Source organism: Dipodomys merriami, unplaced genomic scaffold (genome assembly GCF_024711535.1).
Source record: "Dipodomys merriami isolate MVZ:Mamm:240054 unplaced genomic scaffold, mDipMer1.0.p SCAF_17, whole genome shotgun sequence".
In the NCBI taxonomy this organism is placed as follows: Eukaryota; Metazoa; Chordata; class Mammalia; order Rodentia; family Heteromyidae; genus Dipodomys; species Dipodomys merriami.
Window position 1 is genome coordinate 17215001 of NW_027203048.1, and position 18115 is coordinate 17233115.

The 18115-nt window shown below is 43.2% G+C and overlaps 1 protein-coding gene across 3 annotated transcripts in view; it reads left to right on the top strand.

Annotated features, from left to right (window-relative positions):
* Vit (vitrin) overlaps positions 1–18115 on the top strand; it is a 100500-nt gene that overhangs the window by 76753 nt on the left and 5632 nt on the right. For all 3 annotated transcript variants that reach the window (XM_070025363.1, XM_070025365.1, XM_070025366.1), the window contains 3 exons: positions 2725–2872; positions 15593–15696; positions 17783–18009. In XM_070025363.1, the coding sequence (XP_069881464.1) occupies positions 2725–2872; positions 15593–15696; positions 17783–18009 (479 nt within the window). The remainder of the gene's footprint in view (positions 1–2724; positions 2873–15592; positions 15697–17782; positions 18010–18115) is intronic.

Genomic DNA, 18115 nt, shown 5'->3' on the forward strand with positions numbered 1-18115 from the left:
GTTCTTTCTTTTCCTTTCTTTTTCTTTTTCTTTTTCTTTTTCTTTCTTTCTTTCTTTCTTTCTTTTTTGGTCCTTTGGTTTATTCCCTGTTGTCACTGTTTTTTATTTCTATATCCTTTGTCTTGTATAGATGTTTATCTGATTTGGGGAAAGAAAAGGGAATCACAGAAACGGTGGGACAAAGGGTAAACCATAGTGTCTAGTGAGTATCACTACACACTATGCTATCACTAGACACTATGCTGGAAATGAACCTTACAACTTGGGGGGAAAGGAGGTGTGTTGGGGGGATGTGGGAGAAAATGAGGGAGGGGATAACTGTTCAAAAAGAACTGTACTCATTAGCCTTATGTATGTAACTGTAACTCCTCTGTACATCACCTTGACAATAAAATTAAATTACAAAAATGAAAAAAGTATTTTTGTGTGTGTGTGTGTGTGTTTTTAAATTTAATTTAATTTTATTTGTGAACATACTGTACAGAGGGGTTACAATTACATGGGCAGGATAATGCGTACATGTCTTACCAAGCATTGCAGCCTCCTCCTTTGTTTACCCTTCACATCCCTTCCCAGCCTCCCCCCTCCCCCCGAAAAAACTATTTTTTAAATACTAGTCATAAAAGCTTTGGTCAAGATATATTGTGGCTGGGCACCAGTGCCTCATGCCTATAATCTTGGCTACTCAGAAGGCTGAGCTCTGAGGATCACAGTTCGAAGCCAACCTGGGCAGGAAAGTCTGTGAAACTCTTATCTCCAATTAACCACCAGAAAACCAGAAGTGGTGTTGTGGCTTAAAGTGGTATAGCACTAGCCTTGAGCAAAAGAGCTGAGGGACAGCACCCAGGCCCTGAGTTCAAGCCCCATGATTGACCAAAAAAGCTCTCTCTCTCTCTCTCTCTCTCTCTCTCTCTCTCTCTCTCTCTCTCTCTCTCTCTCTCTCTCTCTCTCTCTCTCTCTCTCTCTCTCTTCATAAACTACTTTGTTAAATGGCAACTCCTTTGTATAGCTACTTAAAGATAAATTTTTAAAAGTTTAAAAACCATGTTTTGAGATTCACTGATGAACCTAGGGCACAATCCAGTACCCTGATTCCACATGTAGCAGAGGCTGATAGACCCAAGGGGCTCCCGTCATCTTCTCAAAACCATCGTCTCTACTTCAAACCACATGCATGGCTACTAGGTAATACAGCATATTCTTAGATACAACTCTGCTGCTTCATCTACCAATTCTTCATTCTTCATTGGCAAGCAGCTCTCCTCAATTCTCCTCTTTACAACTTTGTCAACCTATGTCTGGTTATTATTACTTTTACTGAAAATAGCAGCAGCAACAACAACCCTCCTGGCCTACAGAGCCTATCACCTGGAGAGGCTACGCTCTTCCCCCAGGACGCAACCCCACATGGAGAACATGGCGGATTCCTCACTGTTCCGGGAGATGTGGGCTTGTCTGTGTAGCAGTCCCTGACCTACAAGGGTGGCAGCAACCCCAAGTATCCTCTTGCATATGCCAGCCCCAGAGTTCCTTACTTTCCTTACTCGTTTATTCTGCTTGGAAATCAGTATTCTTCTCTCCCAAACTACAAACTGTTTAATAATTCATTCTTAATTTTTTTATTAATCTCAAGATATGCACTGCTCTCAAGAAGAACATGTGATTGGCACATGTGATTGGTTTTATTGTACTGAGATGATCCTATTGTGTGGAGAGTAAAGAAAATATTCATTTCTGTCAGCTAGAGTGATTTTCCACCGATTCCAATTCGCACTTGGAAAGTTGAAAGGCGCGTACAGTCACCATCCCCCTCTTTTCTGACACGGTCTTTTTCCACGGTTTCAGTTACCCATCATCATCCATGATCCAAAAATATTAAGTGGAAAACCCTAGAAATGAACAGTTTATGAGTTTTTAAGTAACTTTTGTTATCTTATATTGTTATAATCCATATCCTTTGTTATTAGTTTCCAAATTGATAACAATGTTTAATCTCTTGTCGTGTCTAGTAGAGTGTCTGGTTTTATCTGTGGTTTTAGGTCTTGAGTTTTATTTATCGGGCTTCAGGATTTTGGTCTTGGAACGCATTCCTTATGGGCAAGGGAGAGCTACTGTATTCCCTTAGAAATCCTAAGCCAGAACAATGATCCTAGTGTTTTCATAACTTAAAGCATGGGGTGAGGAGGAAACAAGCTAGCACAGCCACAAACAAGCAATGATACCATACAGATACAAAGTGAAAACAATTGGAGTCAAGTTCTTATTCTACCGCTCCTGCCCTGCTCTCAGGAATGGCTTTTCAAAGTGTTTCACACCTTTATGAAGGCCTATTCCATATATCGAGAAAGGATGAGTGCAAAGGGCCACAAGTTCTTAAGGCTCAGTGAATCTCCACATGTGGGAGTCTGTGCTTCCATGATCGGAGCTTGGGAATCTAAGAATCTCCTGGAGCTGGACTGGGTATTACTGATATCTGAAGTGTGTCATTGTGGCCAGACTTACTGAATTCTCAAACAGTTATGGAAACAAGATGGCACCCAAGTCTCCAGAGCCTTGATGCTCAGGGAAACTCTGTTGCGCTATCAATAGATGGTTGAACCCAGCTCCTGTTTTACACTTGCTTCTCGTTGGAATCGCAGGGGATGGTAAAGAAGGCAAGAAACAATCTGCCCGGAGTACATAGTCAGAGATAACCAGAATAATAAGAGTTTTCCTATTCCTCAGACTGTAAAGTTGATTTGTCCTTCTTGATCGATGGGAGTTCCAGCATTGGCAAACGTCGGTTTCGAATCCAGAAGCAGTTCCTGGCTGATGTTGCCCAGGCTCTTGACATCGGCCCTGCTGGTCCACTGATGGGGGTTGTACAGTATGGGTAAGTGCCGTCTATGTTCTGACGCAATCCCTCATGCAAATATAAGTGAACCACAAGCAAGGTAGCTGCCATTTAAGAAACCCGAGCCTTCCTGAAGGGAAGGGTAGGTTAATACACACCTGCAAGGAAATGGCATTTGCACTCCTGATTAGTACAGATATGGGGTACATGTCTTAGCTCAGCCATGAATAATCTGGCCTTGTTCTAGGCTTTCTCCACTCTGATTGCCAGTTCTCTTATCTGTAAATAAGGGCCAAGTCCTCTTTCAACTTTGACTGTTCCACCCTTATTTGAAGGGCTCCACCCTGAGCTACAAATTACCTTCACAGGTAAGAAGCCTACACAGCACTGTGCCTTAGGGGGTGCTTTCTCTTTCCTCGAAATACCACTGCTACCAGAAACATCTTACCCTTAGTAGGAAAAGACAGGCATAGGGAGAGATGGTCCCATCAGTCAGCTGAGCACTGCAGTGACCCTGCTCCATCATTCCATTATTTTACTTAGGATGGGAGTTAACATTCCAAACTAAAGTCTTCTTTCCTCTTCCTGTAGTGAGATAAATCATATTCCATATACAAGAATGGGATCCCCTCATATACATCCCCCCAAAAAGTTTGTGGATGGTGTCAGAGAATAGACAGTCAAAAGAGAGAGCATGCATAAGTCTTGTATTTATGTTCAAATAGGTGGTCTTTGGATCAGTAAATATTGGTGGGGGAGGAGAATTACAATATCATCTTCTGATGGACGTTGGTCAGCAGATGAAGCCTGCCCTCCCACAAAGCTATGGATTAGCCCTTGAAAATAGCAACCAACAGACCACAGTGCCTCTTGTTCCAAAGCTGGAGCCATACACTACACTCCGAAAACAGAAAGAGGTCAATTCAGGACAGCACTCCAGCACCTCTGAGCTTCCCAGAATAGCATTTATTTACTTATTTACTTTTACTTATGTGTCTATCTGTCTGTGTCTGTGTCTGTGTATCTGTGTGTATGTATGTGTTGGTATGGGGCTTAAATTCAGAACCTGGGAGCTATCCTTTACCTTTTCTGCTCAAGACTTATGCCCTACCACTTGAGCCACATCACCACTTCTGGCTTTTTGGTGGTTAATTGGTGATAAGAGTCTCACAGACTTTGCTGCCCTGGCTGGCTTTGAAAATCAATCCTCAGATATCAACCCCTTGAATAGCTAGGATTATGGGTGTGAGACACCAGCATCTAGCTTCCATAGCAACATTTAAAATAGCTTGAAACCAAGATGTCACACCAAAGACTAGAAATCCATTTTTGAGTTTATCAAGAGAAGTAAATAAAAGTGCCTTGTTTCCAAAAGAGCCTATCACATTTGTATTTCTAGACTTAGATCTCAATAGTATATTTAGTTTTAACTTCTATTCCTTTAAGGAAAAAAGTAAATTAGCTGTCACTACATTAGTCAAAGTCAGTTATATTTTTTTTAAAAAGTCACAAATGCCATCTCTGGAAACCAAATAATCAATCTTGAAGGTTCTTACTCAAAATAAGAAAAACACCATTTTCTTTGTCTTTTTGGTTATTTGTTTTCTTGTCTGCAAAATGTCAACCCATTTTCATTCCTGGGTTGCTTTTTAAGATAGCAAATGGATAGCAGGCTTTCCACAGGAAGAAAATATAAGTATTTTAGTGCCAGATGTCTTCCAATCAATTTTTATTGGAAGATTCAAATCTTGGTGTATTATCTTGCATTAAAAATAGCTGCTTTAAAAGCTCGTGTGTACCAGGGTTTATAGGACAATATGAAAATAAGGTGATGAATATGTCTGGGAAAAGAAAAATGGCATAAGAATAGGATTGAGCGCTGATGAGAATGTGGATTGAAGAATAAATGTAGCAAGAAAGGAAAACTAATAAAAGAGTCCTTTTTCCAGCTGTGGCTTCAATGTGTCCCACCACACACACACACACACACACACACACACACACACACACACACACACAGTTCATGCAATGGAAATTTATTTCCCAATACAACAGTGTTGGGAAGTAGGACCTAGAATCGGTGCTTAGGAATAAATTAATGTCTTTACCAAGGAGGTGGTTTGGATACCAAGAAGATGAGTTCGTTACGTAAGTGAATTTGGCCCCTGCTTGCTTTTGCTCTTGTTGTCCTGAGTTCCCTGGCCCTACTGCCTCTCATCATGATGACAGACACAGCAGGAAAGCCCTCACCAGATGTGGGCTTCTCGACATTAGACCTGACCTCCAGAACTGTAAGAATTTTCCCCCAATAATGACCCAGTCTGGTATCCCTTTAGAGCAATACAGAATGAAATAAGATAGCCTTCCAAAAGTTCATCCTCTATTTTCTTAGTGGGATCGCTATTTGCACGAAAGAGTTGACCTCCTTGCTTTCCAAATCTGCTTTCTAAACATTTCTTGTTATCTGCCTTTTGTCTAGCCAGAATTCTTAATTAATTTCCAGGCTTTTAGGAGAAGATGTGCATCTCCCTCTGTTTTATGCCCCGCATACCCTAATCCGTCATCTTCACTTTGCTTTCGCAAGGAGAGGCCAGCACAATGAACTGCTGACGAGCCATCTGAATTCCGACCTCAGTCACTTAACCTCTCCATGGAAGTGGTGGCTCCTGTAGGTGCTAGGGGTCAGCCAATGATTTATTAAGGCTCCGCCAGCTCTGGCATTCTATAACACAGTGACTGGCTCTGTAATCAAAAGACTCCCAATAAGTGAACGTTGGACTAACAGATGCTACTTCCCACTTCCTTCCCCTCATAGTATCTTAGATTCCTGCCAGACTCGATCATCTTCTGTATTAGTCAGGGATCTGCAGAGGAATCAAGCCAATAGTGTAAGTGACTGGTTAGGATTGGCTGATGCAATGAGCGACTGGCTAGGACCACCATGGCCACCTGCGAGCTGAAAGGCCAGGGAAGCGAGCTGCCAGCCTCCTAACAACAGCCTCCTAACAATCCAATGTCAAAGGCTTCAGACCTAAATGCTTCTGGAGAGCTGCGGGTGCAACTCTCTGTGCAGAGGCTGAAGAAGCTGGAGTCCAATGCGCAGAAGAAACAGCTATCCAAGAAGAGTCAAGCATAGATCACACTCTTCTCTTTCTGCTTTTTTTTTCCATTCCATCTGACCCTCTAGTCTATTGAATGGTAAGGCCTATATGAATGTAGACCAGTCTTCTCCGATCAACTCAATGATCCATACACCAATGTTCACTGCAAACTTCCTCTCGAGATACTCCTAGAAATATGTCTTCTGTGTTTCTAGGCACCCATTCCAGTCTGCAGCAAACATGAACCATCACACCTGCTCTTCCACAACCCCAGTTCGGCATCATCTCTTAGTCTGACATTGCAGAGTCTTGAGACCTCAGAGAGCACCGGGCTCTGCCACCTCGTGCTATAGGATAAACAAAACACCCTACACAAGGAGGAGCGAGGAGTATGCACAGCACTGATGACAAGGCATCGCTCATAGCCTACCTCCTCTCCAGCATCATCTTTCACTGGCTGACTTCTGTACCTCTGCCTGAGCCTCTGGTTCAGTTCCCAGTGAAGGTCTCTACACCATGAAACCCACATGCTTCCTCTCACACACTCCTGCCCTCAACCCACTATCACAAGGACCTGTCAGCCACCAGCATTCTTACCACAATCACTGCACATCTATAATAAGATAGGCAGCATTTAATACAGACTCAGAGATGTCAGCTGACTTTCCTAAGAACCCCAGCAAAATGCACAACCCTAGGTGAATCTTGGGTTAATCCTTAAAATGTCAAACCAAATTGACTTCAGAGGGAACATGTTGCTCATCTGCCAGGAAAATTGCTGATAACTGACGTTTCCACCAGCCCAGAGAATGACACAAGGTGTTGAACTGTGCCAAGGATCAAGCCTCTACTTTCTCATGCCTATTAAGTTAAAATTATATAACCAACAGGCTTGGGAGGGCATTTAATACCAGCACTGAAAGAACAGCCAGAGCTAGACACTGTTGGGTGACCAACCTCTAACAAATAGAATGAATGCAGCCTAGATCCATGGCTGCTAAATGCCTTCTTGAGCTTCCATGTAATATGGATTTATGCCCCATTTCAATATAAATGCGACAGGATCAAACACACTCTCTTGAATCTCATCAGTCACAACAGGATATCAAAAGCAGTAAACAGTTTTAGAGTAAAGCAAAATGTGAGACTTTCTTCATTTAAGAACGAAATAGACTTTTCCTTGACCTTCAACCTATGACAGTTGTCTTCTGTTGTAGGGTGTGTCTCTGACTAGGCTGCATCTCTTCCACAGTCTAATTTCTCAGCTCTCCACTCCAACCCCAGGCCCTGGATTGCAGGGTGAAAGCCAGGTAGGTTCCTGCAGATCAGATGAGCTACATAGCACGGGAAAGAATGGATGGAAGGAGAAAATGATCACATCGTTTGTGTCTGGCAGAATCATGACCCAGGAAACTGCCCATGTCCAAATCCTTAGATCTGTGAATGAAAGAAGACTTGCTGAAGTAATTCAAGAAAGTGCCCTGAGATGGGCAGATTGTTATCTGCTTGTCCCCATCTAATTGCTTGTCTATAAAAGTAGACACTATCCCAAGACTAGACAGAGAGATAAGAGAAGAGACTATGAGCAAGGGACCCAGACATCCCAAGACGCCAGCAAAAGGAAACCATTTCAAACTGGGTGCTGGTGGCTCACGCCTGTTTTAGCTACTCAGGAGGCTGAGCTCTGGAGGATCCTAGTTCAAAGCTAGTCTGGGCAGTAAAGTTTATAAGACTACCAAAAAAACTAACAGTGGAGCTGTGGCTTAAATGGTTGAATGATAACCTTGAGCACAAAAAGCATCCAAGCCCTGGGTTCGAGCCCCAGGACAGGCCAAAAAAAAAAAAAAAAAGGAAACAGTTTCTTTGGAAAGCCATACACCCTGCCAAAAGGTTTTTCTGGGTTAATTCCATAAAGACCTGAATCAGACTTCAGACTTGCTATTTTAACACTACATTTATGATCATCAGTTACAGCAGCAACAGAAAACAAATACAGCTAATGAAGAAGGGCCACTTTGTTGCATTTCCTGCATCTGCAGCAAGGAAGGAATGGAAAAGCAGCCTAGGGTGTGAGACACAACTCAAATAGGACTGCAGAGGGGAAATCACAGAACCCCCAGGGGGCTTCTGAGCAGGGACCTCATTTCACATTGGCTTTATGCAAGTTGCTTAAAAAAAAAAAAGTTCTATTACCTGGGCCACACCCTAGGCCTATTAAAGCAGAATTAGCAGATATATTAATTTCTTACTCCAATCTGTGTGCAAGAAGGAGAATCATCTTCTCCCCAGAGAAAGAAGGCATAGCTCAGCTTCCGAGTACAGAGTGACAGCAACTGTCAGAGCTCAGCTCTCAGCTCTGACCTCTGCTCTTTTCTCCCTTCCATGTTGGTGACTTTCCAGAAACTAACAAGATTTTCACCACCCTCCGTCTGCCTGCCTGGGCTTGTTCTCCTGGGTGTTTGGAGCCTTGCAAAGATCCCACTCTGTCTAAGAGACAGGCAGACCAGCATGCTCCTGAGAAAGACAGCGTGATCTGTGTACAGCACGCACACCCTGCACACCAGCTGTGGCTCTTTCTACCCCATGCATCTCTCTAGAGATACATACAAAGCGTCTGCATTTGACTCCAACCAGCCATTCTTCTTGAACTCCTAGCACGTATTTGCTGGGCTGCGCAGGGGTCCCCTGAGTTTATTTGCCCCATTGCGAATCCAATGGCGAGCCCAGTGCATATTAGAACTGTCCCCGGGGAGCTCTTAAAAATCCCAAGGTCCTGACCAAACCTTAAATCAATGAAATCAGAACTCCTGTGTGTGCACAGCCCAAGCATCTCCATTATACTATTTTTTAGAGCTCCCCAGGTGATTCTACTGTGCGGACAGAGTTCAGGCATGAATATACCCAGAGGCCTGTGCTGTCACTGAATCCCATGCTCCTGGCCCCGCCTACCTCAATTCAAATAACCAATCAGAAAACTCCAGTCACTCCATTTCCCCCTCCCCTTTCCTTTTGTCTTCCTTCTCTAGACTTCTTATTCCTCTAGCTTCGTCTTAGCTTTTAAAGCATCCACTAAAGCATTGCTACCAGAAGTGGGATCTAGAGTGTCAGCTGGGAGGTTGTTAAGAGATATAGAGCCTCAGACCTCATTCTGGTCCTACAGCAGCAGAATCTACATCTTATCAAGACCCCTAGGTGATTGGATGAACGTCTAGGCTTGGCAAGCTCCATTGCTAAGACATCACAGCCCTGTAGCGGGAGATTAGCAGCCGGCAAACCATTTGGTTCTGAATCAGAGCTTGGATCAGCAGAATGAGCATCCATGTTCTCCAGCAGGAAGAGGTGAACATGGGTTCATTTTCTTTTTTGACGCATAGGTAGAACTATTGCTACTAATTACAAAACTGCTCCTCTAAAAGCTCCTTTCGCTCCTTTTCTGATGCTAGAAAATGTGTAAAAGGCCAGTGTTCATTCACAGGAGATGGTTCAAAGTCCCCTAACAGATGGACCTAGGACAAGCAACTGGTCATAGCTGCTCTAGCAGAAGGAAAGAGAGAAGCATTTTCTGTCTGAGCCAGTGAATGTCCTCTCAAGGGACAAATCTACTACCTCCCCTGCAGTCTCTGGAACTTCTCCTGGACGTTCCTAAGGTCACTAGAATGCTTCATCTGTAAATCATCACATTTCAGCCAGTCTCAAAAATTAGCTGATTAAATATAGATTATTTTATTATAACCCTTAGGTAGTATCATTTTGGAAGTAAAGGTCTTACCGGAGAGATGGTTAGTTACTATTTCTCTACTGGCAAAAACTCTTTTGAGACAGGGAAAAGGTTACTGGTAAGCCAGTCAACAGTGGGACTTTAGCAGAAATGCACTGTAAGGACCAAGGGGCTTCAGAAGTCTTCTAGAATCCAGGACTCCCCAAACTTCCCGAAAATAAGACTGATCTGGGGATGGGAATGTGGCTTAGTGATAGAGTGTTTACCTAATGTGGGTGAGGCCCTGAGTTAAATTCCTCAGTACCATACAAATGAAATTAATTAATTAATTAAAAAAGAATTATCTGAGCTGGGTGCTGGTGGCTCACACCTTAATCCTGGCTACTCAGGAGGCGAGATCTGAGCATTGCAGTTCAAAGCCAGCCCAGGCAGGAAAAATCCATGAGACTCTTATCTCCAATTAACCACCAAAACACCAGAAATGACACTGTGGCTCAAGTGGTAGAGAACTGGCCTTGAGCTGAAGAGCTCAGGGACAATGCCCAGGCCCAGAGTTCAAGCCCCAGGACTGACAAAATAAATAAATAAATAAGAATTATCTGTATTTCTTATATCAAAATTTTCCAGGCCCCCTGAAATACATTACATCTGTGAATGAAGGTAGCAAAAGAAAACTTGCTGAAGACTGCTGAATAATAGAGGGTAAGGGAGGATGGGGAAAAGGACAGGAGGTGAGGGGTCAGTCAGATTAAAATGCTGCAGCTGGATATGGGAATCCATTTGAATAATTAGCATACACTACACAAAAGAATGACAGGAATCTAAGCAGGTGTGTGAGAGGGTAAAGGAGGTGAATATGGTTGAACTACTACTTCATGTTCACGTGTGAAAATGGAACAGTGAAGCTTGTTGAGATTGGCTTGGGGAAGCTGAGAGACAGCAATGAAGAGTGATTGGAAAAAAAAAATCCCAGAAACCTATTGGGTTTCTTCAAACCGAAGCCTGGTAACCAAGGCAGCTGAACCCATGCCCTGGTAAGTTGTGCCACCAAGGAGATCTGGAAACACTGTTGCCCATCCACTTCTGGGCCTCCTGCCCCATGTGTACCTCATCTCTGCCAGGTGTCCTTGCTTTTTAAAAACGTACCAAGTGGCCATTTCTTGTTACATGTATGACGCATTTCTAGGAACAGCCAACTTCTGGATCACTGTTATTTCTTTTCATGAATCCCTTCTTCCCAACATAGAACAATTTTATATTTTCTCATGGGAATTATGACTTTTTTCTTCTTATTTTCAGAGGAAATCTTCGATAAACTACCAAAAGGGAAATGCATTTTCTTTTCAGAAATTGCTTACATAAAAAAAAATTAGTGGCATGTCTCTTTGAACATTTAAATCGTCTCCATCTTATTCTGTTTAGTGTTTCTGTAACCAAACACTTGAGGTTGGACACCTCATAAAGAAGAGAGTTTATTTAGCTCACAGTTCTGGAGGTTCAAGCACATGGTACAAGCTTCTGCTTAGCACTGGTGAAGACTTCATAGCAGGTGGTATCACCGTGATAGAAGTTCTTTCAAGAGCAAGGGTTATGCAAGATACACCAAAAGAAGATCTTGCCAGGTCCGGTGGCTCATACCTATATTCCTAACTATTCAGGAGGCTAAGATCTGAGGACTGTGGTTCAAAGCCAACCTGGAAAGAAAAGTTCCCTTAAGATTCTTATCTTCAATTAGCCACTCAAAAACCAGAAGTGGCTGTCTGGTTCAAGTGATAGAGTGCTAGTCTTGAGTACAAAGAGGCTCAGGGACAGTACCCAGGCCCAGAGTTCAAGCCCCATAACCAAAAAAAAAAAAGATCTCAAGGGAGGTGCCAAGTAGTCTTATAACAACCTAGTCTTGAAGGAACTAATCCAGTCCCACAAGACCTGCATGAATCCCTTCCTAAGATGGTAACTTCACAACCTAATTACTTTCCTTCAGGCCTGCCTTTTAAGGATTCCATCACTCAACACCAATACACTGGAGAGTAAGCCTCCATTACATGGACTATTGGAGAATAAACCACATATAAACCATTGCAGTCTTGTTGGCTGGAAAGTAACTGGGTGCAAATGTCTGGCCACTAGCCTATTTATCCTGAAAAAGGGACAAATGGATGCATGTGCTCCTGTGTCCTATCTTCAAGAAGTGCCACACTGTGTGGGTTAACTACTTTGCAGCCCTACACTTAACTTAGTGTGAAATTTAACGAACATTTATTAAGTGTTTGGCACACTCTAAGGCATTCTGCACTGTCTCATTTGTAGTATCTACTGATGTAAAAACCCATCCACATAGTTCAATTACATTTGCCTGTAAGACCCTCATCAAGGATGAGTTCCGTGACTTTGCCCATCATCATAATAATTACCAATTTATCCATTAGGAAGTATTTCAGAGATCCCCTGAAACAGCCCTTCTCAGTCCACTAAGTACATAAAGAAGTGTGACAGAGGTCCTGTTCTTCAGGCCTGCACAATCTAGTTAAGGAGGCGATATTTGCTTAAAGAAATGACATTAACTGAAATGAAAAAGACCTTTTCATTAGGTGTCTGAATAGCTCCACTGTATGCCTGTGAAGATGCGTTTGTCCCTGAGCCATGATGTAATAGAGGCAGAGGAGGGCAGTGCTCCTCTTCACTAGAGATGAGATGAGACAGAGGACATTGACATTGAGCTTGCTTGCCTCCCGTGATATATTCATGGCTACCTGTTACCTCCTGTGTGCTCCCCAGAAGGAATCAGAAGCCAGGAGGGCCACCTCTTCTCAACTAGGCTACAGCTGACCTCCAAGATTTGTGCATCTGCTCATTTGCAAATTGGCCAAGCAAAGGGGTCTGGCTCAAGGGATAGAGCACCCGACTAACAAGTTCACCTACTCACTAAACACAAAGATGTGTGACACCAAGTTCGTGACTCGGGGCACTTTCACCATCATTACTAGACATGTGCAGAGGCAGGAACAATGTTTTGAGTTGCTGATGCACCCATTTCCAGCCCTGGTAGACAAGGTAACATTCTGCTTTCTTGTTCGGCCATTTCAAAAGGTCCTTTTTACATTCAACTTAAATGTTAATCTAGTTGTGTGTATATGCTTTTGTGCTTTGCTCTGGTGACTTCACTATTTCAAATGTCCTGCAAATGTAGCACTGAAATCCTTCCTGGTAGTCTGAGTGGTGGAGTGTAGCTAAGTGGTAAAGTACTTGCCTACCATTTGTGAAGCTCTGGGTTCAATCCCCAGCACCACCATTAATAAATAAATAAATACCCTTGCAGAGAAGCTAAATATCAAAGAAATCTACAGCCACATTATCCAAGATCAGGAAAATGTTAAACCTATCTCAGCTTATGTTTTATTATAATAAAACATCAGATATAATTAATTATTCATGAGAAACATAAACCTTACTGTCCTCAAAGATAAACCTATACAAAACAAGGTTATGTTTTGGTCTGTGGTAACGAATGGCTGAAAGGAACCACACCCTGTGTTTCTCCTACGAGTGATTTCTTGTGCCCTAATTCAGTGTTTGTGGTGATCACAGGACATAACCATCAAGCACATAGCATGTGGGAAGAGGTGGATGAGTGGTAATCACTGGCTGAGGTGGAGCCCAGTGGAAGGGGCCTGCCTCCCAGCCCCAGAGTCCTGCGCTCTATCCCCAGTGTTGACCCCCAAAACCAGTCACTCTACCAAGTGGCCAGCACTGAATGATCCATGGGAACAACCTCATGAAAACAACGAGGCCAGGAGCCTCCTAAAACATACCTTTCCCAAAACCCTTGAGAGTCTGATTTTCATCCTCTTCAAAATGATTTATGAGCAACATTTACCATTGGCTCTGACTTCATGACAATCAAAAGACACACTCGGGAAAGCTTCTTGATGGCGATTAACTCACCCCCCAAATCATTTTCAAATATAATTAATTTTGGTTTGTGTTTTCTGGTTCTGGGGCTTGAACTCAGAGCCTGGGCTAGGTCCCTGAGCCTCTCTGTGCTCAAGGCTAGCACTCTTCTACTTGAGCTACAGCACCACTTCTGGCTCTTTCTGTTTATGTGGTACTGAGGAATTGAACACAGGACTTCATGCATGCTAGGCAAGCACTCTACCACTGAGCCACATTCCCTGCCCTAAATTTTTATAATTTATTTTTTTACAATTAGTATGTGTAGTGTTGTGTGTGGCAGACAATTACATAATTCTTATTGTCAAATTGACTTTGTATATTTTGTAGGAACATAGGCATTTTTAAAGTCTATAAAAGTTCATAATCCTTAGTTATTAGGGGCAAGATCTAGACCTGCAGGACTTTGTACAGTTTGGTGGCTTTTTGAGATAAAAATCATGAGTTAGGTACAGAGACATCTGTCTGTAGTGCCAGATATTTGGAAGGATCAAGCTAGGCTACATCGTAAGGAAAAGAAAGAAAGGACACAAAATTATAATTACAAAATGATAAATATAAGAGCCATTCAAAGTAGCACCGTGAGTTTCCAAGTGAATCACAGACACGTGGGGCCAATTGGATAAAACTGCCACTCAGGGGTTGTTTTACTTGACTCTGACAAAATGCTACAGAGAAACAACTTGAAGAATGAAGGGTTTCTTTTGACTCAAATGTTTTCAAAGATGTAATCCATAGTTGCTTGTCCCTCTTGCTTCAGATGCAAGGCAAAGCCTAATACCACAGCAGGGAATGTGTGCTAAAGAAAACCTACTCACTCCATGGTGGCCAGGAAGAGGAAGGTAGGGGGGGAGGAGGGGGAAGAGGCTCCACCTTTTAGAGGCTCCACCTTTTAAATGTTCCATCATCTCTAGCCACTGCCACAGAAAGAACCAAGCTCCAACAGGAATTCTTGAGGGACACACTTGAACACAACCTAAACCATATCAGGGAGATTCTAATGACTTATTCTTATTGGTGGTGGTGGTGCTGCTGCTGTTGCTGCTACTAGGGATGAAACTCAAGGCACATGCTAAGCAGACTCTCTACCTGGAGGTACATCCTAAACTCGATGATTTTTTCAACAGAGGAATTTTGAAGTCAGACTTGAGACAGAATGGGAGGAAGAGTCCCGGAACAGACATGATGTCACTAGCATTGCAGAGACTAGAATCAGTGAGAAGTAAGAGGGCTTGGATTGTGGGGGAAGAGTTCATCCTAGAAATACAGAGGCAGAAATAAAAGTTAAGGCATCTAATAGAACTGTGAGCCTGGGGGGGGGGGCGGGGGGCTAGGGGTTCTGCTGGCAGGTCCAGGGTTTGAGCCACAGTGTCTGGGAGTAAATGCAACTGTTTCTGGATTGCTCTGTAACATTATGACTAGAGAAGGCTTAGGACTCCCTCACTGTGTGGCTCCTCATCATTGATCTTAAAACTGCAGCCTCAGGTTTGTGCCTTTCACACTCAGTTCTGAGGTCCATGTTTCCCCCCATTCTGCCAACTGCCTTGTTGTTGTTTGTTCATTCTTATTTGTTGAATCATTGGTTTTCATCTAGCTGGTTTTTGTCCTAATACCCCATCTTGACTGAAGATATGTAACCCTCCCAGTTTGCCACCACCTGCTGTTCTGGACATAACTTGGATCAGCCTGGGAAGGAAGAAAGGAAGGAAGAAAATACCACTTCCAGTTTTCAGGTGGTTAATTGGAGATAAGAGTCTCATGGACTTTCCTGCCTGGGCTGGCTTTGAACTGTGATCCTCAGATCTCAGCTTCCTGAGTAGCTAGGATTACAGGCGTGAGCCACTGGTGCCTGGCCTCAGAGAGGTGTTTGATGAGCGATAATCTACATCTTTGATACAGCTCCCATGCCATGGATCCAGCATGATTTCTGTCTTCTCCCAAAGGGAATAACTTTCCAACTCATTTTTTTTCTTTCTTGTTCTGACTCTTCAGAGACAATCCTGCCACCCAGTTCAACCTGAAAACTCACATGAATTCTCAAGATCTGAAGACAGCTATAGAGAAAATTACCCAGAGGGGAGGGCTCTCTAATGTAGGTATGTGACCCAGATTCAGATCATTTCTATCTTGTTACCATGGCTCTCTTTCTCTCTGGTTGTCTCCTATCATTCTATATAGAACTAAGAGAAAAAAAATAATCCATTAAGAAATGACTTACATAATCTCAGTAACTTTTCTAAAGTTCCTGGGTTCAGGAGGTAAGAACTATCAAAACAGATTGCTGCGGAATTCTAGCCTACTTTGTTCTTCAGGATGCATCGGTCCTCAAGACGAGCAGGGTTGTTATTGTGATGCTTTCCTGATTGGCCAGATGTCACCCATCCCCTGACACTAAATTCTGTGACCGATGCCATTCCAGAAGACCCTGAGAGCTCCTTGGGGGTCTTGTTCCTATCTGCTATTGTCATCCTAATGACTGTGCCAAGGAAGTTATGTCTTCCATTTCAAGACTAGTAGGGTGAAGGGTCATCAGAATTCAAGTTCTAGTCTTCAGAACGGCAGATTCACTCCGAGATGACTGGACATCAGGAAACAGCTCCAGACAAACTAGACTCCAAGACTGTGAAAGGGTCCATGTCAATGTATTATATTCATTCATAAATAGCCTGGCTTTGGGGATATTCGGGAGGGGTGGCTTGTCTGCTTTTCATGAAAACTGCTCCTACTACCAAAGTCCAAAGGAACAGAGATATGAGCCACAGTGATGACATAGAACATACAGAAAGAGTAGAACAGTTTTTAAAGCCACCTCCATGCAGTCCCCCCAACCTTGTGAACATCTTTCTAATGCCTCAAACATTAGTATCTGGCAAGCACAGAGCCTTTCACTTTTATACAATGCTAAGTAAACACTAGCAGCTAATGCCCCCAAATCTATATGACCCTCACCACAGACATGACAGAGTTGATTTCTGATTTGTTTTCACCTTACTATTAACAAAATTCCAGGGCTGGGAAGATGGTTCAGTGGTAGAGCACTTGCCTTGCAATGCTTGAGGCTCTGGGTTCGATTCCCCAGCACCACATAAGCAAAAGAAAAAAGCCGGAAGTGGCACTGTGGCTCAAGTGGTAGAGCGCTAGCCTTGAGCTGAAGAGCTGAGGGACAGCACCCAGGCCCAGAGTTCAGGCCCCACGACCAGACCCAAAAAAAAAAAAAATTCCAATGAGAAAAAACTTCAAAGACAACCTGTTTTCCTGATAAGAGCAGAATGGTGCCTTACCAATTGGCCTACCCTTTTTTCCAGTTGATGACATGTTCTAACTCTGCCTCATTCAGGGTTTGTGTTCAGAGACAATTCTTCTAATTGTCTGGAGCACAAAGTGATTTAGGAAGCTGACTACAGGCTGAGCTTTCCAAGCTGACTTCCCTGGGCATTGTGGAACCAGCCTCTAACCTCTTTCAAGATCAAGGATCTGTTTTCTGAACACTGTCCACAGCTTCTTCAGAAACCTGCCACATGCAGGAAGCCGCCATGATCAGAAAATGCTTCTACAGCTTTCAGCTCCAGATCTATGCCCCTCCAAACCCCATTTACACCCACAAAAGGGATGCTTCACCTCCATCCATCTCAACACCATCGAAACTAGCAACTCAACACAGCACTTCTGCTAACTGTGCCCCAGTGAAGTACAGTACTCTACAAAGCCTTGTCAGCCCAAATAGCAAACACAGAAGTGTAGCCTCTGCCTCACTTTCATCTTCTAAATCCCATAAAAAAATTCATGGAGTTAAACTAAAGCTGGGAATTTAGATGCAAGGGAACGTAGACAATGTAGCTTTCAGACTTCCAGCCTTCGGTTCCCAGAGGACCCTTTCATTCCAGTGAACGTTTTTCTCCACTACTTGCTGATCCCTGAAACTTTTTTCAAAGCAAAAGACAATTGGAAGCGACAAGTCTAGCATGAAACTATTTGCACCACATTGTGACTGTGCTAAATGCCATTGAATTGTTCACCTAAAAATGCCACTGAATTATCCACCTAAAAATAGTTATGATGATTTAAAAAAAAAAAAAACCAGAAAGCAGGGGGGATGAGCATGATTATTTTTGTGCTGCTATGAGCTATTCTTATATTTATAGGTGCCACCATCATTCTGTGTACTGATTCTTCTTCTTCCAGGTCGGGCCATCTCCTTTGTGACCAAGAACTTCTTTTCCAATGCTAATGGAAACAGAGGTGGTGCTCCGAATGTGGTGGTAGCGATGGTGGATGGCTGGCCCACAGACAAGGTGGAGGAATCCTCCAGACTTGCCAGAGAGTCAGGAATCAACATTTTCTTCATCACCATCGAAGGAGCTGTTGAAAATGAGAAGCAACACATGGTGGAGCCCAACTTTGCAAACAAGGTAGATCATCACTAGCCGGAGACAGAACACAACCTAAGGGGCCCTGTGCTCTCAAAAGTGATAGTGCTCTTTGAAGCTCATGCTCTATGGGAGGGAACCTTGAATT